The sequence below is a fragment of the Diadema setosum genome, chromosome 5, assembly GCF_964275005.1.
Source record: "Diadema setosum chromosome 5, eeDiaSeto1, whole genome shotgun sequence".
NCBI lineage: Eukaryota > Metazoa > Echinodermata > Echinoidea > Diadematoida > Diadematidae > Diadema > Diadema setosum.
The window spans coordinates 34,610,041-34,635,478 of record NC_092689.1 but is presented as its reverse complement, the minus strand read 5'-3'; the positions used below and the strand labels follow the sequence as shown (position 1 = coordinate 34,635,478).

Genomic DNA, 25,438 nt, shown 5'->3' with positions numbered 1-25,438 from the left:
AAATCGTCATTATCCTACAGACTGTGATCAGAGAAGGTTGATGTCACATCGTTCTCCTAACCACGAGAAGAATTTTTAAGTTACAACTAACGTTAAAGTGATCAGAAGTGTAGAACAGTCCTGAATTTCATTCATCTTTCATTCCACCACAGGTCTCTGCACAATTTCAAGATGTTCGAAGCAAGGCTGCTCCAAGGAACAATTCTGAAGAAGGCTCTGGAAGCCATCAAAGAAATGGTGAAGGATGGAAACTGGGAATGTTCATCATCAGGTAAGCACAGCTCGTGCCACATTACCACATGCCATAATACCCAACAAACTAGAATATCTAACACGTAATAGTCTATCGCAATCGTGATAAATATGTAGATGTCTGTACTAAATTACTAGAATCTAGAACACTTATTAAACATAAAAGTAGAAAGATTATCATTAAATTTGATTCTCTATCAAGCACTTGATATTGCATTAGATGATCTACAGAAAATGATAGTCAGCAATAGATCTAGTTTCTAGTAGATTTCTATCTGCAATCATCAATGCTTGGACAGCTTGACAGGTGAGTTTTCAGCGCCTTAATTTAAGCTTGTGAAAATCAAGGGAAGAGGAGTTCCTTATTCAAAGGGGTAGGTAAGGGCCTAAATTTAACAAATTCCAAAGAGCGGGAGCTGATGATGTGAAGGATCGCTTACCTTTTACGACGTTACGTTTCTTAGACTGATGAAAGATGTAATATTTTTAATGATCAAAGAGTTCTTGTTGGAATGTGAGGATGAATAAGTCCTGTAGTGTAATGTAAATTTAACTAGACAAGTCTAGATGAACCTGGACACTCCTTACCATCTACACTGGTCTATAATGTACATTGTAAGATTGAGGAGAAAGATAGTCGGTCAACAAATGACTCGCTGCTGCAGTGCAGCCAGTCCAGTGTAAGCTAATTAGTAGTAGAGGTCTAACTTAAGTTACATGCTGGGTGCTAGTGCAGTTTCGCACCAGGTGCCTGAATTTCAGTTTCATGGCATAAAATTCTTCAACTAAAATGATATGCATGATATGTGAACATCTTTTCCTGTCTCTGAGCTTGTCATCTCTTTGAACCTCAAAATGATGAATTTTCACGTCAATATCAATAATGCTGACAATAACGGTACACATTCTGTGTGATACGGTCGATAGAATCTAGCTAAAGTTAGTTGTAGTTCGATCTGACCGTTGTGATCTCAAATCAAATGTAGCGAGTTTTTCTGTGGTATCCTTATGAATAAGATAATTTTTTTTCCCTGCTTTCCATCAACTTGTATCTTGCTGGCAGCAAGTTCTTGAAAAAAGAAATTTGAATAAAGAACATTAAAATGTATGTGTGTGCATTCTTGTTTCTTTCATTTTCAAGTACATAATATATCTTTCTCTTTCCTTCCTATAAACTTACTTTTCTCCCAACTGATTTCTATTTTCAATGTTATTTTCTTTGTATCTTTTCTTTGTTTCTTTGCTTACATTGATGAAGTTACATCTTTCTTTCCCTTCCTCTGCATTTAGTTTTCTTTCCTCTCTAACAAGCTAATATCTCACAAAGTCCTTATCCATAAATATCTTTTTCTTTCCTTTTTGTACAATATAATTCTTTTTCCTTCTCTTTTCATTTTTTTTTTGTCTTACAGGGAATGTAAACCCAAAGAGCAATGTGGATTGAGTGAAAACAGCAACATTAGTAGAACACATCAGTGAAAGTTTGAAGAAAATCGGACAATCGATGCAAAAGTTATGAATCTTTAAAGTTTTGGTATTGGAACCACTGGATGAGGAGACTACTAGAGGTTATGACGTATGAGTGGACAACAATATTCATAAAGAAAATATAAAGAAAAATTCCACAAAAATTCATTTTTCATGAAAATTACAAATTCCATCATCCTGATACCGACATATGTTAAGGGTAGCAATATTCCCCCATGCTTTCTGAAAGTGGTTAGTCAAGTACTTTTTCATAATGCTAGAAAAGTGAATTTTTGTTGAATTTCGCTTATATTTTCTTTGTATTGTTGTCCACTCATACGTCATAACCTATAGTAGTCTCCTCATCCAGTGGTTCCAACACCAAAACTTTAAAAATTCATAACTTTTGCATCGATTATCAGATTTTCCTCAAACTTTCTTCACTGATGTGTTCTGCTAATGTTGCTGCTTTCACTCAATCCACATTGCTCTTTTGGTTTGCGTTTCCTTTAAATTTTCAATCTATACCTCTTTCTCTTTAAAAAAAAAAAAAAAAAAAAAAATCTATTTCATCCTTTCCGCCCTCCTTTTTGAACCCATCTGTCTCTCTTTCTTTCCTATGCGCATTTTCTTTTCCTTTACCTTTTAAGGCTATTCCTATCGTAAAAGTCTTACTTTTTTCTTTCTTCATTTTTTTTTCTTTTTAGTTCTATATCTTTGTATTAATGTATTTCTTTTCCCCCTTTTACTGTCCTTTCTCTTCATCCCTTACCCCAGTCTGTTCTCTCCTCTTTGTATTTATCTCCCGTCTCCCCTCTCTTTCTCTTAAATTTCTAATCGACCAAATTCCTTAATTTTCTTTTTTCCGAGATCAATGAAAAATCACATTTTTCATTCTCATTTCATGCAAACACACACACACAAAACACACACTCAAGTAACACAGAACACTCAACACCTCTATCAACTGCTTTGTAAACAACCAATACCACAAGAGTTTTGACAAGCTGATTGAGGCAAAGGGGGGAAAAAAGTTTGTCTTTTTAGATGCACCATAGAAAGACTCGCTGTGTTCACAGTGGGGTTGCTGGATTCAGATCCAATGATTGACTACTGTGCGCTGCTGTAAGAACGTGTACTGTTGATTTTAATGTGACTATTAATCATACTCAAGCCCAGAGATGGAATAAGATTTTCACTTAGTAAGGGGGGGGGGGGGGCTCCTCACGGTCACCCCAGCCATGCTATGAGGCCTCCTGTTCACTTATTATCCATCTCACATCTGACATAAATTGTTCCAAGTTCACACAGCGATTTTTGTTTGTATTGAGTGACCTCCAACCATTCTGAATTTGGAGGAAAGAATCTGAATTTTGACCATTCCAAGCTCTTGTTTCAACAGGAGTTTCCTATTTTTCTAGATAATGTAACTACACATATCTATAGGAATTGCACTTGCCTTCCTACTTTTGAGCCAAATCATCTCTATTTTTCAAATGAAAAGGTTGGGAGGTGTGCTTACAAGTAGACTTCATATGGGGGGGGGGGGGGAGGTCTGAAAGCATTGAATGCCATCCAGTTGTTTCAACTCAAGTCTATTCGTGCAACATATGACAAAGCCAGCAAAGCATGATATGGTCATGTTTTTATCATAAGATAAGGAGATCAGCAAACTTTTAATATAAGTGGGACTGGCAGGCCCTACATCAAATAAGCTGTTCATTTTGTGGATTTTGGGGTAAATGGCCCTAGCAAGCCTGCTTGATATACATTGCCAATATACATGGACATCACTCAGATTTGATGGTAGATACAGTATGAAGAGAACAGAGTCAATTGTTACAGTCAAAATTCTGTCACTTCAAAAGTAGCCGTTGATTGGGGATGTCAGACATTTAGGGCATTTCTGCCTGACAGTATGCTGAACTTCAACTTCTTTTTAATTATTTGTTTCTCCCTCAGGTATCAGCATGCAGAGTATGGACTTCAGTCATGTAGCTCTCATCATGCTCAATCTCAAGGAGTCCTTGTTTGACAAATACAGATGCGACCGGAACGTCACACTTGGTCTCAACCATGAAACGTGAGTGTTGTTTTTAAAGCTGTTGATTCCCATTTGAGGTGATGTCCTTGACAGACCCTAAATGGAGTGTTCTCAAGACTGGCATAGAAACGGGATAATGACACATTCGGGTGGCACGCAGGAGTAGTTATGCAATAACTTGTCTATGGCTGATGGGTACTAATTCAAATCTAAAATAACTATGACACTCTATGCTGTAAACATGTCTTTGAATATTATAGGCCTACCAAGAAAGAAACTGAAATATTGTTTGGACGTGGTTTTTACACATCTTTGCATGGCAGTTAAGAAGTTACCAAAGACATGAATTGTCTTGTAAGCACCTTGTAAGTACAGTACAACAAACACTTCATTCAGATACATACATTTTAGAAAGACGTCGGCTGAAATAGTCAGTTTGTTGTTAAACGTGTCATTGGGTAAAAGTGCCTCCATTCATTCAATGTATTTTTTTTTTTTTTTTTGCATGAAATCTCAGATTTTACATTGTTTTCTTGGTATCACACATCCTAAAAGGCAAAGAAATTTGATATTTCCATACATGTATGAGGTAAAGAAAGAAGAATTGGATAAATGTTCTGCCTAAGCTGCAATGAGAAGTACAAACAACTGATTGCATTACCATGTTTTTGCTGTTTGTTATGTTGCTACAGACTCTCAAAAATCCTCAAGTGTGCTGCCAACGATGATGTCATCACATTAAAAGCTTCAGACCAACCAGATGAGATTAACATCCTCTTCCAGTCCAGCAATGATGAGAAGACATCAGAATTTGTCGTCAAGCTCATCGACTTTGATGGTGAACAACTTGGCATTCCAGTAAGTGTTTTTGTTATGTTTTTCAAGTTATTTTTATTGGTAGGAGAATGTGTGTAGAGCTGTTGTGTGTTGTTTTTTCTCAATCTTGCCCTGTGCTATTTGATTTGTAACATGTAATTGCCCTTTCACAATTTATTGCTTTTGGAGTGATTATGGTCCATTTGTCAGATGTGCAGTTGCTGTTCCTTTCACAATTTATTGCTTTTAGAGTGATTATGGTCAATTTGTCAGATGTGCAGTTGCTGTTCCAAGTTTATGCACATGGAAAGGGGATGACACAAACTTTGCATGGAGATGAAGGGGCAAAATTGTGAGGGGATTAACAATGAGAGTAGAGTGAGTTAGTGCACTTTAAATGAAATGTATGTAACCAAGTTTTAGATAGACAGTTTTCTTTCTTTCCAAATCAAATTTTGTAACAACGGAAACATTGAGTACATAATGATGTATAGATGTTAATATTGCGCCCTGAAATTTTATTTCGTTCCCACAAGTACTTGTAACCATGTTCGTTGTAACAGGGGTGAACTTTACACGATAAAAGCATGATACGCTCAGTTCAGCTAGAGGGGGTGCATAGAAGTGTAGGGTAAAAAAAGTTAACCTGTGCTGGCTGTATCAATATATTGATATTCCTTAACCCTTTAGTGCTTTTTACTGCTGATTGACACAGAAAACCCTATAGCATTGTACACCATCCAAAGTCCTTGGTATGGAAAGGGTTTAATGAATTTTAACTATCTTGCTCACCAGGACACAGAGTACACAGCAACCATCAAGCTTCCCTCACAAGAATTCCAGAGGATCTGCAGGGATCTCAGCCAGTTTGGCGACACCGTTGTGATTTCGGCCAAGAAGGGTTCCGTGGAGTTCTCCGGGTCCGGAGACGTGGGAACAGCCAAGATTGTGCTGAAGGAGAATGGTGGCATTGATGATGACGACAAGGTACGTTGGTTGGGAGTCTCCGCCTATCACAGTCAGCATATCAGCTTGCCAGAAACAACAAGACCCCTTTGCAACAAAATACGGGAAATTATCCCATTTTGTTTACAGAAAGAAATTGTATTTATAGAAAGATCACAAGTCATGTGCTTGAATGTTTTATTTTGACCAAAAAAAAATTTATGATTGTTCTTTTTTTTTGGGGGGGGGGGGGATGGTATGCCTAAGGCTGTATTGGACATACATAGTCTGCCTTAACAACATATTAGATTCTTCATTTATTTGCTTCTCAATGTAAACTTTGCAACATCACCACATCCAACATCACATCCTACTCCTATAATTTGGAGCAGGTTTGTTGGACTAAAGGGGCCAATACATGCATCCATTCATTTCTCTCTCTCTCTCTTCCTTTTCTCCCATTATTAGATTTCAGTTGAGATGGACAAGGACCAGCCATGCAGTCTCTCGTTTGCCAACCGATACCTCAACCACTTCACCAAGGCCACTCCCCTCTCAGACACAGTGACACTTCAGCTCTGTCCAGAGAACCCCCTTGGTAAGTTTATGGGTGCAGAGAAATGTGGAAATGTGTGCCTTATGCCATTTTGGGGGGAACAGAACTTTGCACTAGTGCACTACTCAGAAACTCTAAGAGTTTGTGTGTTGAAGTATATATGTGCCTACTGGGTAATTATTGTGATATACATGTAGGGGGGGGGGGTGGGAAAAAATGCTTCAGCACTTCTGTTAGATCTTCAAAGAGGCAGGCCCATAACCTTTATCATCTGAAATTTCTTCCTAGCATTATCTCAGTGAATACTGTTTTGCGTGATCCTGACCCAAAGCATATGAAAGAGCTTTGAAAAGATTGAACATATCGTAAGCATTGAAATAAGAGGGTACAATGGTTTGAGAACCTAAAGATTGCACTGAATTTTCAAACCCAACAAAGAAGATTGATTTCAATTTCAATGTGAAGAAGAATTCATACACTTGATATTTAGATAAAATATGGAGCTATTTATGTGACTCTGAACCAGTCATTGCAAGAAGGTGTTTTTACTCCAGGCTGATTTGAACTGCACACTTGAGAGTGCAAGGCACAGTATTTTTCCCCCACAAACACCCTTCTCCTTTGTAAGAAAAAAAAAAAAGGCAGTAAATGCATGACATTATGATTCAAATGAACTTTGCAAGTCATAAATTTGCAAGGGGTTATCATGCTTAAACACAACCAGAAGATAAATGTGTGTGTTTGTATTTTCATGGCCGTCATTCACTTCTTTCCCCCTTCTTGTGCAGTTGTCTCGTACGACATCAGCAACATGGGCTTCATGAAGTTCTACCTGGCGCCGAAGATAGAAGAAGAGGACTAGGCTGCATTTAGCGAGAGAGGGCGGTGTGATCTCTGCTGCAATGGAGGACTTGCAATCCATGGACTCGTTTTGAGTGGCACTTGACATCATGCACACCAACAGAATAATGAACGATTCAGATTCATCACAGTGTAGTTTGGAATCATTAGGCAGGAAGAGGCAATCGGATCAGACCAAACACTGTCACTGAACACACAGCATTATGAGTACCAGGCTTTTTGTATTCAATTTACCCATTCTGATGTAAGAAGCGGCGACAAGTGTGTTTTCTTTAACTGTGTTGGCTGTCTATGCTCTAAAGTTTTGTTGGTGATTTGGGGGGGGGGGGGGGGAGATGAGGCTCGTATGATTCATGATGGGCTCTTCATTTCATGCACTTCTTTCACTTCTAATTTTCCATAGCGGTGTCATTCAATTTACTTGAATGCATGGGTCCACAGAAGCTGTGTCTGCAACATCCTTCATAACTTTGACCAAATATGGGGATTGTCGTGGATGCTCTCTGTGTGAAGTGGGTTTTCACGAGATTGCTCTTCAGCGTGAAACTAGCCTATTGGTGGCTAGATTGATGTTGACTTTAAGCATAGGAAGCGCAGTGTACAGTGCTAGATGCGACAAAACCTGATGGTGATTTGTCCCTTGTGCCTGAAAAATTTCTATTTCCTCTCATTCACTACACATGTGTTTGCGTGCCACTACCACAGATGGATTCTGAACACACACAAAAAAAGAGTTATTTGGAGTTTGCAAGGAATATGTCCTTCAATGTACCTTTCTTTGTGTCCTGTGAATATGTATCATGTGTGTAAATATTTTCCTATAGCTTGTGTCCATTCTCTCGTTTGTGACAGTGGAATGAACTTGAATATTTTTACTCTTGTCCAAAATACATCATCAAAGGCCTCAAGAGAGCTGCTGGAAACATTATTCTTATTTCATTCATAAACAACAGTATTTTATATATCTGGAGCAGAGTAAAATTAATCTCTGTGACATCAGATTTGTTTAGCCTAATGTCATCATCTATGTCATCCTCTTCAAACTTTCAGATTCTGCAAATGTTTTCGTCATTTTGCATGTGCACATTCAATGTTTGGATGACGCTAGTGCCATTTTGTCAAGTACATATTCAGTTCAATTAAACATATTGTATTTGTACAAATTAATTTGGCTGTGTATTCGTGCTGATTGTAGTATGTAACAAACATGTCACTCTAGTGATGAGGGTGAAAGGCTACGGTAAAACGAGGAATGTTCGGGTGCATTTTAATTTCACGAATTTCGCGAGCTCCAAGATTCGCGAAATTAAAATGCACGCAAAAGTTCTTGTCTACACTACATGCATTGAATGCCAGTGGCAGTTCGTGAAAGTTTCATGCCGCATAAAAGGCTGTCGGCTCCAATGCGCGAAAAATTCATGCTGCGAATATATCGTGTTTTACAGTATTTATTACTTGGAGGGATGTGCATGGTGTCTTTATGTGTGTGTGTGTATGTGTATTGGTGTATTTGTGTGTATGTGTGTGGAAAGTGGTACAGTCCATTCATATCTCCAGTAGTGTACATACAATGTATCAATACATTGTACAAAAAGATTTTTCAACTTATCTAAACCTAAGGATTAAGGTCAGTTCTATTGCAGAGCTTGATACATGTATTGTGTTAGGATAGGAAATCTCTGCAATGAATGTGTGGCTTGAAATGCATGTACATATGGAGAAATGAGAGTAAATAAATTAATGCATACATTATTACCTTAATGAATACAGTTATGAGTAGATACCTGGTACATGTAAATGAATGAGAGAAGATTTTGACAGTAATCATATCTGAGTAAAAGGTTCTTCGGGACAAATTTGTTATTCAAGAGTTGATGCATGTATGATGAACCTAACTAGGTACCCATAGTACATCAAAGTACAGCTTAAACTGAGGAATATTAGAAAAGTCCTTGACACATCACAAGTTGTAGTGGATCCTAATCCAAAGGCGTGACAGAAATTTCATTTAAGACTGACAAACACAGAAATAAGTTATGACACATTCCTAAGTGCATATCAAAGTGTCGCAGTCACCTACACAATATATTTCAGTCACAACTGCTTGACGATTGAATGTGGGTGATGTCATGCCTTCACAAATCACAAGTATTGTACAGATGTAAAAGAGAGGGATACCACTCCAAAGGGATGGGGGGGGGGGGGTGCATGCAGTCACATAGATGATTTGTAGGTTCATTGTACCGATTTTATAGATTATACCCCTTGTTTTGACTTTAAAGTAGCATGTGCAGTTGATGTCCATCCCTTCTCCAGCTTTCTCAGCCATGTCTGTATGTGTCTGTGTGTTGTGTGTGTTCATCGTGTGTGTCTTCTGTCTCCTCAACCTATAAAGCTAAGAAGTTCTAAATTCCATGCGTTCTCCATTATTTTGACAAGTTCAAAGTTAAGAATCTTTAATACACCTTAGTTTACCTGCTCCCCATTGTATAGACAGGTTTCAAATTGTATCAGTGAAACATTCCTTCAAGAATAGTGTAAAATCTAACAAAGACGACATGAAATTTCAGCAAAATTGGACACATTGTACTAAGCACTTCTGTTGTAATGAACACAGTTAAAATGGCAAACTTGTTGCAATGAAGTAAAAATTTATGTTCAAAAATGATCATCTACAAAATATAGATCTTTATGTACCACTTTACTGTGGCCATAATGAAAATTGTATGTAACAAAAGAAAACTGCCAATTTGCTCATGTTTACCTGAAACTATGATACATTTATTGGTTATTTTTTTTTTTTTTTTTTGATTGAATCATTTCTTTATTCAAGAAAATGTTTATACATAACCAGGTCAATTATACCTTTAGGTAATTGCAGGTATACATCGAAAGTTACAAATCACAATTTTAAGAACATACAATACAACTAACATCCGTGAGATTAATGCGCCAGCATCAACAATAATATTCAACACTAACAATCATTATAACATTTATATCAATTCTATAAAAATTAAAAAAAATTATATCGGACATTTATGGAAACTCCATACTCCGAACGGACCAATAATTGGTCGATGTTCTGCATTTTTTTTTTCCCGATTTCGTTTTATACAAAATCAAAAACTTCATTAACTTTCCCACTGAGAAAATATCCGTGGTCCTAAAAACTGCAGTGGGCTTTCTTTCAGTATGATAATAACAATATAAAGTATTACACTTATACTCCACTTATATAAAATATTACACTTATAACTCTACTAATTAACAAACTTTAACATTTTGCATGCTGTAGGGAAAGACCAATGAACTGAGAGTTGAAGCATATTCTGATAGATGTGTATCTATATATAATTTTTTGTTGTTGTTTTGATGACGTTTAATTGTCTGCATAAGGGGTATTGATGACCTTGTGTCCACTGAGGTCATAACCAAGGTTACATAAAAAAAAAAAATCAAATATTTCAGGAGAGGGTTAAAACAAGGAAGAAATATAACTGGGAATAGAGGGTCATTCCCACAAAGGGCCGGAAACATATCTCTGAAGCCTGCTGTACAATCACTTGATGTAATCTAATGTGATACCACCTGGAAGTTGTCCAGCAGCACAGATTTTCACTGAATTGAAGAATTAGATTAAACCATCTAAAATGTTCTGTGTACTTTTCAAGAATATATTCATGAACCAGTGAGTTTTTTTTTTCCTGAGGTCATGACATTACCAAATCCCAAAGGATTTTGTGATAAATACAGTACCACTTACACAAAAACATACAGAGCTTTCAATTTCCATGATTTTCATTTTATGTTACAAGTTCAATGACAAAGAAATCTTGTGTGCACCCCATTTTGGTCATTTCATTTCATTCCATCAATTCAAAGTCAGTTTCAACTTGGGGTGGACCCCACATGGTTAAATCCATGGTGAATCAAATTTGAATGATGGTGACCTCAATAGTAAGTTTTGACATTGTTGCAGTTCCAACCACATTGGGTTACATCTCAAACAAGACGAACTTATTCAAATTAATTTGATTGCATCATATGAAAATAAAATTGACTATAAGCGATTGTTATCTGCATTGGCTTTCCTTTCCATTGTTTGGACACTTTGTTTTTGTTTTGTTGTTGTTTTGCCTTTGTTTCGATCTGTAGGCTTATTGCTGGAGATTTGATATTGGATTTTTTTTCCAAGTTGAATGCTGTAAAACTTCACTCATGTGAAACTTTGCATAATTGACACTGGAAGCAATGTTTTGTGTTACTGCTTTGTCACACCCAATGCACACTCCTGGTGAACGGGAATGTACACAAGTACTTCGGGACTAATCGTCTTCCGACCGGGAATTCTAAAGAGAGCCTCGTGTGAGCATGGAGGATCAAGGAGATACAAGTGTACTAGCAGTAGTGCAGAGCGATAGGTCACATGACTTAAAAGAGGTCAGTGAACAGCTCTAGAGAGCATTGTGCAGGCTGTATTTGGCGATGAGGACAAGGCAGTAAAAAGGTATGGAGATGAATGCGTGCTTGCTACAACCTTTTCGTTCTTCATTGATCGCGTGTACGTTCGCTCGTTGCTAAATGTGTGCGGCCGCGTCGTAGACGCAGCGAAAAAGCACACGATCTGCCGATGTTTACGTAGATATCAGGGAACTTTATATTTTCGCGACGCGTGCGTTTAGAGAGGAAAAAACTGTGTTTTCCCCCATCAAAATCGATCTCACGTTGTCTGAATTTTCACAACGCGTTTCTGGGCTATTTTTGGGTCCGCTCACATCATGAGGCAGCTATTTATTGCCCCGATCATAATATTATGGGGTCTTATTTCACTGTTTCCAGGTTGCGTCCTCGCGTAATCTATAAGCTACTTCGTAACACGACGCAGGTACAACACAGGGAGAGAGGAGAACGGCCAACACAATACTAGTAGTCTAACGCCCGCGTCGCAAATCTGCTCGCGCGACAGAGACGATGCATCGAATCCGCATTGAGTAGCTGTGCGCACGCGTGCGCGCAGCACCTTCTGAGCTCCGATTCAGTGCACTGTATGTATTGAAAGCCATACTCAGTGGAATGTCATGACTGCGAGTACATGTACTGTGTACTGCACGTACAGTACATATAACACACGGAGCTTCCCTGATAATACAGTAGATCTATACATTCACGTATCGTGCGCCGCCGCCGCCGTACCGTCGCACAGCAATTTTCCTGCTACTGTACTGTATACGTACGACCAGATGCGGTACGCATACTTACGAGCGATAAAACTGAACCAGACTAGACGACACACTTATTACAGCGACGTCGAAAATTCTAGGATCTTTGTTTAGCCCCGTCCGCCACTATTAGACGGATTTGTCTATCTTTGTACAAACTCGTAGTGTAAGAATGGCATTAAAAAGAATATCGAAGGTAAGTCTTTGATAAAAGTATTTTAACCGGGTATTGTACTGGGAAGAAGATTCTAGTAATTACCAGAATGTGAAAAGGTTTTGCGTGTTGTATTGCTGTTGGTAAAACGCTTATCGTCGTATATCGTCATGCATTTCGAACTCCATCAAGCAAGAGAGTTGTTGAGAACGTGAACCTCTAGCTGAGTCTGACTGAACTGATCAATCTAACTTAAACTTCGAGTGTTGCATATGAATGTGGAACAATTTTTTGCTCTAAAAAATAGTGCTGTGACGATTGGGAAACCATGAAACAACGGACGACTTGCCTGGCTTGGCTAAGTCATCGAATTGAGTGAATGGTGATCCCTTTTAAGTTTTATCCAACCCAACAATAACAAATGCCATGCCTCACCACTCTGGCACTCAAGTGACCAGCCCAGGCAATGATAAAAATGTGGGGTGGTGCTGCTCTGCACTGCCACAGTACTACTATCACAGTCGTTGATTTAATTCTTGTTTTCTTTATGTACTAGTAGGCAAGAGCTGTGACTCGAGGTCTATAGTATTGCATTAAAAAAAAAAAAAAAAACATCACCAACATTAACGATTAACAACATTCCAAGCAGGAAAAGCGCGAAAGCATAGGATTCCAGGTTTCAAACGCACTGCCTAAGGACCCTTAACCGAAGGCGAAAAATCGGTCTGTTTCTGGTTGTTGGGGATATGTTTTATCCCCTCCTACAATGTACACAAACTGAAGGCTATGATGCTGGCTCTTGTAGGGATGCTCTGCCAGCGGTCGTGCACAGACCAAACATCTATAAACCAAATTTCAGACAGCTTTACTTTAACGTCAAAAAACATAAAAGACTCCTCCGGACAGGCGGATCTTTCTGTCTATTATAGCGACCCCAACAACACGCATTGTGACGTAATGGTTACTAACGTTAGACATCACAGTGTAGAACTGGTTAAAGCGTCCCGGGGTTGGTTTCTGCATGCATTGACATGTAACATTAACAGGCGGTCAAATTTTGGATGGCGATTATTTATGGTCAAATCATGGGTGGCTTGATTTGCTTGTGACATGAAATCTTTCGCTGAGGCTGTATTAAATGTAGGTCCTAGAGCAAAGTTAAGAGTAGGCATCAAAAAATGCATTGCCTGAGGGGCAAAAACAAATCACATACAGTACTCTTGGGTGCATAGCACTAGTGCGTGGTACGCACACTGATACCAACCTGTCTTGCTGGCCTGATAAAATCACAAGGGATGATGGGATGTTCAATGTTTTGCGTCTTGTGCTTGACCAAAAGATCGGTCTGTATCTGGTCGTCGGGGAAATGTTCCGCGCAGATTGTGTCTGGCTTCATGGATCATCTCCTTAAAGGAGAGCGATAACGTCAAAAAAATAAAAGAAGACTCCGGACAGACAGATCTTTCTGTCTAGTCTCGTGCTTGCCCGTGTGTATGGCCTGCATTGCAGGTCACTCACCTTGACCTGAACATGTCAATGATTTCAAAAAAACAAAGTAAAACAAAGCGATTCCAATAAAAGATGGGTCCCTCGTTTTATTTTTATTTTATTTTCTTTGTTTTATATGTCTTGGCCATTTCAAAACCTATTTTCATCAAATAAACTTTGAATTCCTCTTAGAATTATATGCTCTTTCATATCTCATAAGAGGTTCCTCATCTCAAAAAATCATCAAGAAATGTTGGAAACCTGTAATGTAGCCCCATCTGAGCCGAAACTGTACCATCCCTTTAAGATCCCTCTTATCTTTCTTAACAGTTGTCCATGTCTCCTATTCTCCTGTTGTGTCTCCATCAGTGCAACCTCAACTTCCAGATCATCACTGTCCTTTGACTACCACTGATAATATAGTATTAACCTTCCTTGATATGCTCTTCCCACAGATATATGTCACTTTTCTCTTCACTCTCTCTAGGGTCTTTTTTTTTTTCTTCTAGCAAACAACATTCCTTTCAAGGACTACATACATATGGACGGGGAACCATATGGACATTACTGCAAACCTCTTTCCATGGAAACGTGTTCTGAATTGAAACAGTGACAGAAAAAGAAGTGTTATCTGAAAGAAAAAAAGATGTGAAATCAGACATACCAGATAAAATGTCAAGTGAGCTGCAATTTTATTATTGGCGCAAGAACATCAAAACATAGCTTCAAAGGAACCTTGTTACTGTACCACTAACACACAATCTCCAGGGTCCCATTTCATTAAAAAAACAAAAAAACAAAAACAAACTGCTGTGATAGCAACTCTTGCTGGAATGGCAATTGTCATGGTAGCGACAAGAATCAAGCTTCCTGATTGACTGTTGCCATGTGAAGCTGGTAATCTAGCAAGAGTTGCTATCCTATGTTGTAGCATCTTTTATGAAACGGGGCCCTGATATCATTGTAACAGGAAGTTCATGTTTCGCTGCCGAGTTAAGAAAAGATCTCTCCTTTTGTCTTTGTGCACAGAACAAATAAAAGGGCATGTCGAAAGTTTCGTCATGGTTGAGTGATCAAGATAGAAACATGTTATTTCACACTTTTCTTATGCATACAAAATGTATGTCTCCATTGTAGCGCAAAAACTGACAGTTTATGCAGTCATGTGGCAACTTAACATTGGACAATTGAACATGTCATTATGCTAAATACATGCATTGTTAAGTTCAGCATCTTCAGCTCATGTGGTATTGTAGTTCATCCGTGTTGGTATTGGAGCAAGGGAGCTTTGAAGACACAAGAGGAGGGATATTCACGAGGCAGTTTTGGAGTGAGATTTGGATCACAATCCAATTGACTGTACGTGCACTTTTATGCTGTCTGGGGGTACACTTTGCTCAATACAGTGACAGGAGAAACATAAACTTCATATTATTTTGAAATTTGGTCATGTTTTGTGTTCTCATCAGTTTTGAAGAAAAGGTTCTTCAATCAAGTCTTTAAGTTTTGCTGTCATTTACCAAATCAGTTTCCTTTCCATGTCACATTTCTCATTTAGGAGTTCTCAGATTGTCAATAACTGAAGCTAATTTTTGTTACTCTGTATTTCATTTTCCATACGTCAAAGTCTTAAATTCTTTCATTTAAATGCATGTATTGCTGATATTTTATTTACTTATTTATTCAGTTTTATCAAATGAAGGAAACCAAAAGTAGTCACGTTCAGAGCCTGGGGCCTATTTTTCAAGTGAGCCCTGTATATCAAATACTGTTTATTACGCCATAATTATCTACCAAGTCAATTTTTTGCAATCAATACTTCCCAACATTTTCATGAGTGGTTAGATTCGTGGTGTGGAGTATAGTACAGAACAGAGAAGTGTATGTGAGCATGTCGCATGCATAGGATCAGAGTTAATATTTTACTGTAAGGAATGAAATGAGCCTAAAGATGTACTGTACATGTACCTAATCACACAGAATAAAAAAAAAAAAAAGATAGTAAAAACTGCAAAAAAGGATTATTTCTCATTTGTTCATGCTCCTAAACTTCAGAATTATAGAGAAGACACAGTGCTCTTTCAGAAAATTTGAAAAACTAAAAATGAAGTAGGTTGGTTTTGACCCATTTCACATATTTTGAGTCCTCATGTAAAATTGGGACCTGCAACTTATTGGTTTTATGATGCATGATCATATACCCTGGTATATGTACTCGTCTGTATAAAATATACATTTGTAATCAATTCCTCCTTATTATTTGCATCCATATTTCTCTGTTGCAACAGGAGCTGAGAGATTTTGATGTAGATCCTCCAGCACAATGTTCTGCTGGCCCTGTTGGAGATGATTGTAAGTTCTATTTGTTGTTGAATATTGCGCAATGTTTTTTATCACTGTCTTTACAGAGAAAACTTCATAACAAATATGCAATGTGCTGTTAAAATTTGATGTCGTGATATGAGATATCAGAAATGGATCAGAAACAGATATTTAATGTAAATGCATATAAATCACCTTGTCGGATTATATACAGTACATAATACATAAACTCATACCCTGAATACCTGTAGTGTGCATTACATGCAATTTCAGATTGTCTGGAAGGTATACAGGATATGGAAAGGAGAGCTTTCTTTTTGTAGACTTCCTTGCAGACATTGGAATAGTGCTCGCTCTTCTTCCATTCCATCTCAAACCCCCTCAACAGGGGGAATTCAGGAACTAGTCTGCTGCAGCACACAAATGTTTTACATGTGCTCAGATAATGACATGATCATGCATATCACACACACACACACACACACACACACACACACACACACACACAAGAAAATCCTATTTATTGATCTAAATAAATGAAATGGCAAGAACATGGAGACAAAGTATTCAAAAAGCAAGTTGTGTAATTTGCAGTGTCTTGTCTGTTGAATTTTATTATTATTATTGTTGTTATTATTATTTTTTGAGAAGTGGGATGTTTGAGATTGGTGGAAATGATTAATAATTAATTATGACTTCATGATGGTATTTGACAAGCAACAACAGATGTTGAATGTCTTCACACTGTACAGTCAACCTTGTCAAAGTCGAATCTATTAGGACTGAAGAAATAGCTTTGACTTAGAGCAATTTGACTTATGAGGGATTAAAATCAGAATATAAAGAGAAGAGGTCTTGAAAAGACCTTTGACGTAGCCATTAATTGACTTTATACGCAAGGTAGCCATTAATTGACTTTATACGCAAGGTTGACTTAAGCAAGGTTGACTGTATTCCAAAGGAGGAAAATATAAAGTTTTTATTTTTTCACCTGGACGGTGATGATGCTTTCTTTTCATTCCGTCATTGTACATGTAGAGCTTTATTTCAAACAATTTACTTTGCAAAATTTTCTTACAAGTCCCAATTTGTAGAACATATGGCACATACAGTATTATTAGTACAAATACTAGTAAGCAGCACAACTGATATTTTGATGTCTTGAAAGTGGAATTATTCACAGGATCCTTTGTGTATGTGTGTTTGCATGTGTTTGTTTGATCATGTAGATTATATGATCATATATTTCATGTAATCTGTGGTGGACATGCATGTATGTGAAATGATGTGATTTTTTTTTCCTCTTTAGTGTTAATCCAGTTAAAAAAACACATTTTGCCACATTCATTTTCACATAGAATCACAGTGCGCAAAATGTGCGGAAATATACAAAACCACAAACTTTCTCTCTTGTATTGCGTAAATCCACATTCATCTTTTGACCATTTAGAATCATAATCAAGGTGTCTTTGCACATGAACTCCTGCTTTTTCATGTCGCTCAAAAGACAGGGAAATTGTATGTCACAGTCCATTTTCACCAAATAACTGCACTTCTCATGTTCACAGTGGATATTACTTGTGCGCACCTTTTGCGGCATTAGTGATATACGGTTGTACTGTGACGGCCAAACATTCATTCCTTGAAAAGGCAATGAACATTCACCAAGCACCTTGGTACTGTGTATAATTGATGAACATCTTACAGAATACTGTCGGGCTGATGGTATTCACATAATTTAATATCCAGTCATAGCAGGAGTGGCGCCTTCCTCAGCAGATACGAAATCATGTGTCTCGGCACGAAGCGACCTTCATAAAATGCAAACTAATTTCTTTCTGAGAAATCTTGTGGGGAATGAGCCAACAAAAGAGGGAAGGAAATTTGCTGTGAATTAGCAACATGCCCTGTAGATACACATATGATGGATATGCCATAGTAATGCGATGGATATGCCATAGTAATGCGATTTATCACTTTGTGGTCGGCAATATCCATATTGTGTTTCTTTTTCTTGCTCATCTCGCTCTAGTATACAACTGGCAAGCTACCATCATGGGACCTCCCAACAGTGCATACGAACAAGGCGTGTTTTTCCTCACAATCACCTTCCCACCAGATTACCCCTTCAAACCGCCAAAAGTGAGTACTCTCCCAGCGACAGTCACTGGAGTGTGTATGCTAAAACAGTGCAGTGATAAAGCCTGTGCATGTAGTTCAGTGTTGGAAAAAAAGTAGAATGTGATGCTGCACAGGTGAATTACATCCAACTGGACCCCATGGAAGACCAGCTTAACGTAGCTGAATATGGGCTATCCAGCCATATTGTCAGATGGAAAATGAACAAACAAACAAACTGAAATTTGTGCGGTTTTAGCAGTGTGTGATACAAGACGGTTGGTATATTGGTAACCTAAGATGTCTTAACTGTTAGCATTTCAATTGAATGTGAGTAGGCCTATAGATGTCATAATACTGATGTTTTATGCCTTCAGAGTAAAGACTGCCCAGCGGCATTACATGTACCATTATTGTTAGATTGTCTGTCCATCCCTCTTACATCTTGTTTTCGCAGTTTAAGGGGGAAAAAAAAGCTTGATGGGTTTTATTGGTACTTTGCCCAGGTTTGCTACAGGTGTACATGAAATGTAGATGTGCCCATTTCCAGTTGTAACTTCATCTAGGAAGTTTGAGTGGTGATATGAGTTCAGAGGAAGGGCAGAAATGAATAGGCAGATACAGTTGAACCTCTCATATCCGGACAAGTCGGGACCGGGGCTCATCCGGATAAGGGATTTTGCCGGATACGGGAGACTCAATGCTTTATACATGTACATACATACGTAGCCCATTGTAGTACCACATGTAGTAATGTGTATACTGCAACCTTTTCATTGTTACACTCAGTAACAGACCCCCAAATAGAGGTGTATGTTAATGTTGGAAGTAATATGTAATTCATGTGTTTGTGTAGGAGTTCTCAAGGAGTTGGGAATCCCCCTTTCCTCCCGTAATTATATAAAAAAAAAAAAAAAATCACGGCGAGATTGCATCCGTATAATAGAGAGATCCGGATAAAGGGAGGCTGGATAAGAGAGGTTCAACTGTACAATGTATTTCCATAAAACAATTGTGGTCAAGACTAAAGGCTAAAGGTCAATGCTCTTTTCAGACCTCCCATCCATTCTAATTTGGAGGAAATAATCTTAACCCGTTGAGGACGGTTTGATTTTGCTACAACACGCAATTCCCATAGACACCTGCCCGAGTATACTCGGGACTCGTCCTCAACGGGTTAATTTTGAGTATTCCCAGCTCTTGTTTCAATAGGAGTTTCAGATTCTTCTTGATAATTTAACTGCACACCCCTGAGCTGCTCTTTCTTTCTTACTTATGAGCCAAATCATTCCAATTTTCCAGTCCGAAAGGTTGGGGAGTTCTTTTGTCATTTTCTTCTCTCTTTTTTTATCTTTGAGAAACAATTAACATTGCAAATGTGAACTGGTTTATTTGTGTTTGTTATCCTTGGCAAACTCATTTTGTCAGAGATTAAAGAATTTGTTCATTGAGAATTTATTGAGCGTGTATGTCACAAGTATATGTCACTGCAGCAGTGAGTATTTCGTGCCTCACTGGCGAGCATCAATCAGCAGTCCAGTAGGCAGCAGTGTGACATATGATGCTTCCCTCTACCTACACAGAAGCCTGTCTGAAATGGCACAGTGAAATGTCATGGGGCTATTGCGAGAGGTTCATAGCAGCTACCGAGTCAAGTGAAAAAGAGCAAGAGCAAGATTGTGTTATAGGAGTCCCCCTATTGTACATTCTCTGACTTGTAGCATTGGGCTTAAGAAATTACCCTTTTTTCCTTTACTTTTGATATTGTGTACATGTGACTGACCCATTGTAACAGGTAAAAACAATAAACAATGGAACCTTGTATTAACAAGGTCAGATACATGTATATAGCGAGATATCAGGGCCCTGTTTTATGAAGAGTTAAATTGATTATAAAGTTGATTTCTATCATAAGTCTATGGCAGCCTGTGTGTTAAGGAAGTTTAAAATCGATGATATCTTTTTATAAAATAGGGCCCTGATATAATGCACTTGTCAATGTAATGACTCACCCCACAACCCCCGGACATGGGTGCGTCATTCTTGTTTGGTCCGTCAAATTATTGACCCAGGTGTTCGTCATTTTACCAGCTTTGTCCGTCAAATTTTTGCCCGAGGGGTGCGTCAAAATCCCATCATTGTCAGTCAAATTTTTGACTGAGGGGTGCGTCATGGTACGTCACTTGGCTATGGAAAATAACATGCATTATTCTGAACCGAGGGGTGCATCATGGTACATCACTTGGCTATGGAAAACTGCACACATTTTTGCACGCTACCAGTACCGGATACACGTACCGCGAGTGAAATTACAGTGAGCGCTTTCCTGCAGCAAGTGAAAATCAAAGTCGGGAAGCGTTTTGGAATAAGAGGGAAAATGCTTGCCAGAATCTGGCAAGCAAATAATTTAAAAGCCACCCTTTCTCCTCACATTTTCCCTCCAACAAACCCGTGAAATCACGCATACTCAGTCTCAAACCAGGGACTGTTCAGCGATGTAACAATTTCAACCTTACTGTTGAACACTTACTGCCTATTGCATATTGCGATGCAACACCAACACACACATTGCTATCGAAGAAAGTTCGTTTATATTCCAATACAATGTGCATCTAAATAATGTTCTGTGGTGACAAAGAAGAATTTTGGACAGTAAAAGAAGCGGCAGCAGAAGAAACTGCCTGCCGCATGCCATTTTCTGCTCGCGGGATAGCCCGACCAGATGCGCGACGCTGTGTACGCTGTGCGAATCTCTACGTACAGCGACTCGGCTGTGTATAGTTACTCGCGGGAATGCCGTGGCCTTGTGTGTACCTGCGCTGCATGCAGTATGCATCCAACGGACTAGCAATGGCCGCGCACATACAGCGCATCTGCACACATGTGATCGTCATGTATGAATTGCATGCACAGAATACATACTCCCTTACGGAATATCGTAGTAGCAGCGAGATGTACGGTGAATGACGGTACGGTGCTTACTCAGGGCCAGGGTAAGGGAAACTTGCCGAAACTTTTACAAATTATGTTTACGAACCAAAAGAAAATGAAATTGCTTGAATAAAACGTATGCAAAAATCGTTTCAGTATTTTCGGGGGTGCGTCAAATGTACCGAGGATGTCCGTCAAAAAAGTGACCGAGGTGTGCGTCACTTTCAACGTGTTGTCCGTCAAAAAGTGACTGTGGTGTTCGTCACTTGCAGCGTTTTGTCCGTGAAAAAAGTGACTGTGGTGTCCGTCAAAAACCCTGTGTGGTCAGTCAAAAAATGACCATGACGCATCCATGTACGGGGGTAGTGGGGTGCGTCATTACATTGACAAGTGCATAACAAGATAATTTTGCCAGTCCCATTCATTTTATATTCTTGTGATTTTCATTTTATATTCTTGTGATTTTATCCCTAACGCAAGAGAATAATTCTGTATAACAAGGAAATTTCAGTGGTGCCATGCAGCTCATTATTATGAGGTTCCCTTGGAATAACAACAAATGTTATGGCTGTAGAGGGAGTTGTTTGTATAAAACACAAGTGAGCAACTTTCAAGGGAAAATCCTTCGTCATACTAATGTTACATTGTATAAAAAGAAAAGAGTCAGAAAAGTAGATGAGTGATTTTTTTTCCTTTTTTTTTGGGGGGGGGGGGGGCTTCAGGCACACAAAGAAAGATATGAACAGTTAAAGTTTAGAGAGTAACGCAAATTGGGAACTCTGTGTGACATTTGTAGCAGCTCGCCCTTTGGCTTGTACAAAGAAATTCTCAATTTGATTTTCCTCAAACATTTGGGCACAGTACATATCTGTTGATGACATGCAAAGACGTTACTATTTATGTATAGCAAAAAGAAGTCTGAAGTTGGTTTTTTTTTTTTGGGGGGGGGGTCAAAAATTGAAGTGGTGAATTTCTGTGTACACATTGGATGGAAAGCTGGTCAACTGCCACAAGTTGTATGTCACTCAAAGTTGCCAATTTGCCTTACTCTCTAAACTTTAACTGTTCATATTTTTCTTTGTGTGCCTGAAGTTTCCCTTCAGGCACACAAAGAAATTTCTAACTTCCTTTATGTTCGGATTTTCCCCACATTTTTTTCACTGATATATACTTCTTTGATTTTTCTGTTTTCATGCAATGCAACATGGTATCAGGACAGACTTTTCCTTTAAGCTCTTTCTGAATCTCTCCTTGCACAGCTCTAGGTACTATGTGTCAGTATTTAGTCACACGCACACTGTGCATTTAATAGTCCTTGTAAAGCGTTGTGGTGGCTGAATTGTCTAAGCTACCAAACTTTGCTGGCTGAGTCAAATATGATGTTCACTTGGTTAGAGAACCCCCTCAAGGATACCAAAAAAAAAAAAGAAGAAAAGAGACAACCCATCATTTTAAGATCTGAATAGATGTACAGGTGTACAACTTGTATGTATTACCATGCTAGTAACTTGTGTCCTATAAATGGTTAATACTTGCCCCACTGTCTATGGGGAAAATGAGAGACACCAACTGTTATTTTTTTTTTCAGTATTTTGCACTGTTATGATTTGGATTTTGTTTGTTGTAAAAAACACTGCAGGTTTTATGATTAAAACTGTTTTTTACGAGATTGTATTACTGCACATGTCTGCTGCAGGAAAGTTAAAAATACTGCTTTTCCCTTCTTTAAAAAAAAAAAATAATAACTTTTCAGCCATCAGAACACTACAAAGCTGTTTACAAGACAAGATTAGCATCCCTGAAAAATTGAGCATGGTACAATGTACATTCATTCACATATTTTGTTTTCTTCATTTTTTTGCAGAATTTATTAGTCATTTTCATTCATGGGTGTAGAGTGTACCACCTGCTGCATGCTTACTATAAAATTCAGTATGAGAGATATAGGATCATTCAGCTCAGTTTGTTTGTTTGTTTGTTGTTTTTCTGTGGAAAAACCTTGTTTGATTATGCCTAGTAAGCTATTTGCAACTCACAAGTGCCTGTGTCATGATGGGGTCTGGTATTGGAGAAGACAATGCTTAACGTTTGGTTTGGTTGCTGATTTTCTCTCGCCATCATCCAGGTTGCATTCACGACGAAAATCTACCATCCAAACATCAACAGCAATGGAAGCATCTGTCTGGACATCCTGCGATCACAGTGGTCACCCGCACTCACAATTTCCAAAGGTGAGCTTTGGCTAGAACGTGTCAAAATGAAATGTTGGGTATGTTTGGCTTTGCAAAAGTTTGCTGGATGCATCAAGGAAATTATAACAAAGTCAAGTCATCAGTCTAAGTGAGTAGATGAAAATGAAAATTGACAGATGGAGGCATATTTGCCGTGATTTCAAATTGTTCATGTACTGGCAATTAGTATGACTGGATAAATATAATTATGTGGAACTGACATAGCTAAGGGATAATCAGAATTCTGTTCCAATATGGTATTGGTGACATTGAGTTGGTATATTCCCATAGAGGTATTTTTGTAGCATTCAGCAGATTTTCTTGTCTCTTGTATTTCGAATTTTAATTAAGTTGATACATACATTTGAAAATACTTCAAGCCATGGATGCATGTTTTGTCTTGTGGTGAATTGCAGTGTAAATGTCACAAATTTCTAGACAGTTTCTCAAATTAAACAATCCACAGTAAGAGTCACCACAATGGAAGATTTCAATATGGAAAGAGGTGTTAAACCTAATTTCAGGAGCTTTGGTCCAACAATGGCTTACGCTATTAACAACTTGCGTTTCTTTTCCCCATGTCCAGTTCTCTTGTCTATTTGCTCGCTCCTAACGGACCCCAACCCAGACGACCCACTGGTGCCAGACATCGCCCGCATGTACAAGACCGACCGACCGAAGTACAACCAATATGCTAAGGAATGGACACAAAAATATGCAATGTAAAGGCAGAAAGCAGCGGCAAAAGGGAAGCAAGAGAGAAATCCCCCCTCCCCCAGTGCCCTCCGCTCACTTCTAGCTCAGTGTGAAACACGAAACATTGATCACATACACCTTACAACCCTCTTTCTACGCTTGATATTTTTTAACAAACCAATTATGCTCATTTTCGTCTTGAAATGGTTCATGAGTTATCATCTGTAATGTATGTCTGTGTGTGTGTGGATGTTGAGGTGTGGTGGTATTTGTACGAGCATGTGTGTGTTTATGTGCGTGTGTGTGTGTTTGTGTGTGTCTGTTGTGTCTGTGTGAGTTTGTCTTCACAATTTTGCACAGACAAATGTCATCACAATCATATTTGAAGAGTATTGTTAATGTCAGATTGAATGCAAGATAGGTTTGTTATCTGAACACAGTGCTAAACTGAGGCATAATTCTAACCTGGTTAAAGGGTGTGTACAGTTCTGGTTGAGGCGAGGATTTAGCTTTTAACGTTTTGCGAGATATTCAGAAACCACTCTATGCGATGTCAAAGAGCATGCAATTCTAAGGGGTATCAAAAGTTTATTTGATGAAAATTTGTTTCGAAATGGCTGACACATCCAAAAACAAGGTGAAACAAGATCCTAATAAAAGGCATGGCCTGTCACCTTTTATTATTATCACTTTTTTGGATATCTCAGCCATTTGAAATCCAATTTTCATCAAATAAACGCTGAATCCTAATTAAAATTGATGCTCTTTCATATTTCATAAGAGGTTTCTCATTATCTCACTTAGGAATGTTCAAAACATGAATCCCCACCTCAACCAGTACTGTACAGTCCCTTTAAATGTTGTTGCTTTGTCCGTTCAGACACTGGATGGTTTCATTGTATAGCCCCAAGATGCTCGCTGGTTACAAAGTAGCAGGTGGACAAAAACCTCTTCCAATCTGTCTCAAGGTGACTGGCACAAGATCATTGTCCAGTAGGTTTTTGTCCTTTGACCTTGTGACTGTATACTTTACATGTAGAATAGATTCACGTACAAATACCGATCCATTCTGCCAAACCGCGGTCATACCTGCTCAGCCATGATGAGCGTTTACACCAGATAGATTTTACTTGTTACTCTGTTCTTTGCGTGAGGATATATGTGTGGGTTTTTGTTGTTTTTTTTTTGCTCTCTCTCTCTCTCTCTTTTCTAGGAAAACTACTCCAGATTAAATTTCTAGTCTTTTTGCCATGTATGAGGATGCAAAATCAGGAAAGCAGATCAGTGAAAATTTGGGGGAAAAGGAAGTAAAAAAATAGAGCACAGAGATGAGAT

At 38.4% G+C, this 25,438-nt stretch overlaps 2 protein-coding genes across 2 annotated transcripts; both read left to right on the top strand.

Moving 5' to 3' along the window:
- LOC140228689 (proliferating cell nuclear antigen-like) lies at window positions 1–8,108 on the top strand. The gene is made up of 6 exons (XM_072308956.1): window positions 1–271; window positions 3,682–3,802; window positions 4,456–4,621; window positions 5,375–5,566; window positions 5,993–6,122; window positions 6,869–8,108. Exons 1-6 carry the CDS (start codon window positions 172–174, stop codon window positions 6,940–6,942), a joined length of 783 nt encoding a protein of 260 aa, XP_072165057.1. The 5' UTR covers window positions 1–171; the 3' UTR covers window positions 6,943–8,108.
- Window positions 8,109–12,227: 4,119 nt separating this feature from the next.
- Window positions 12,228–24,649, top strand: LOC140229332 (ubiquitin-conjugating enzyme E2 2). Its single transcript, XM_072309611.1, has 5 exons — window positions 12,228–12,359; window positions 16,094–16,157; window positions 18,160–18,269; window positions 23,302–23,407; window positions 23,994–24,649. The coding sequence occupies exons 1-5, from the start codon at window positions 12,336–12,338 to the stop codon at window positions 24,131–24,133; spliced, it is 444 nt and encodes a 147-aa protein (XP_072165712.1). The 5' UTR covers window positions 12,228–12,335; the 3' UTR covers window positions 24,134–24,649.
- Window positions 24,650–25,438: the final 789 nt, after the last annotated feature.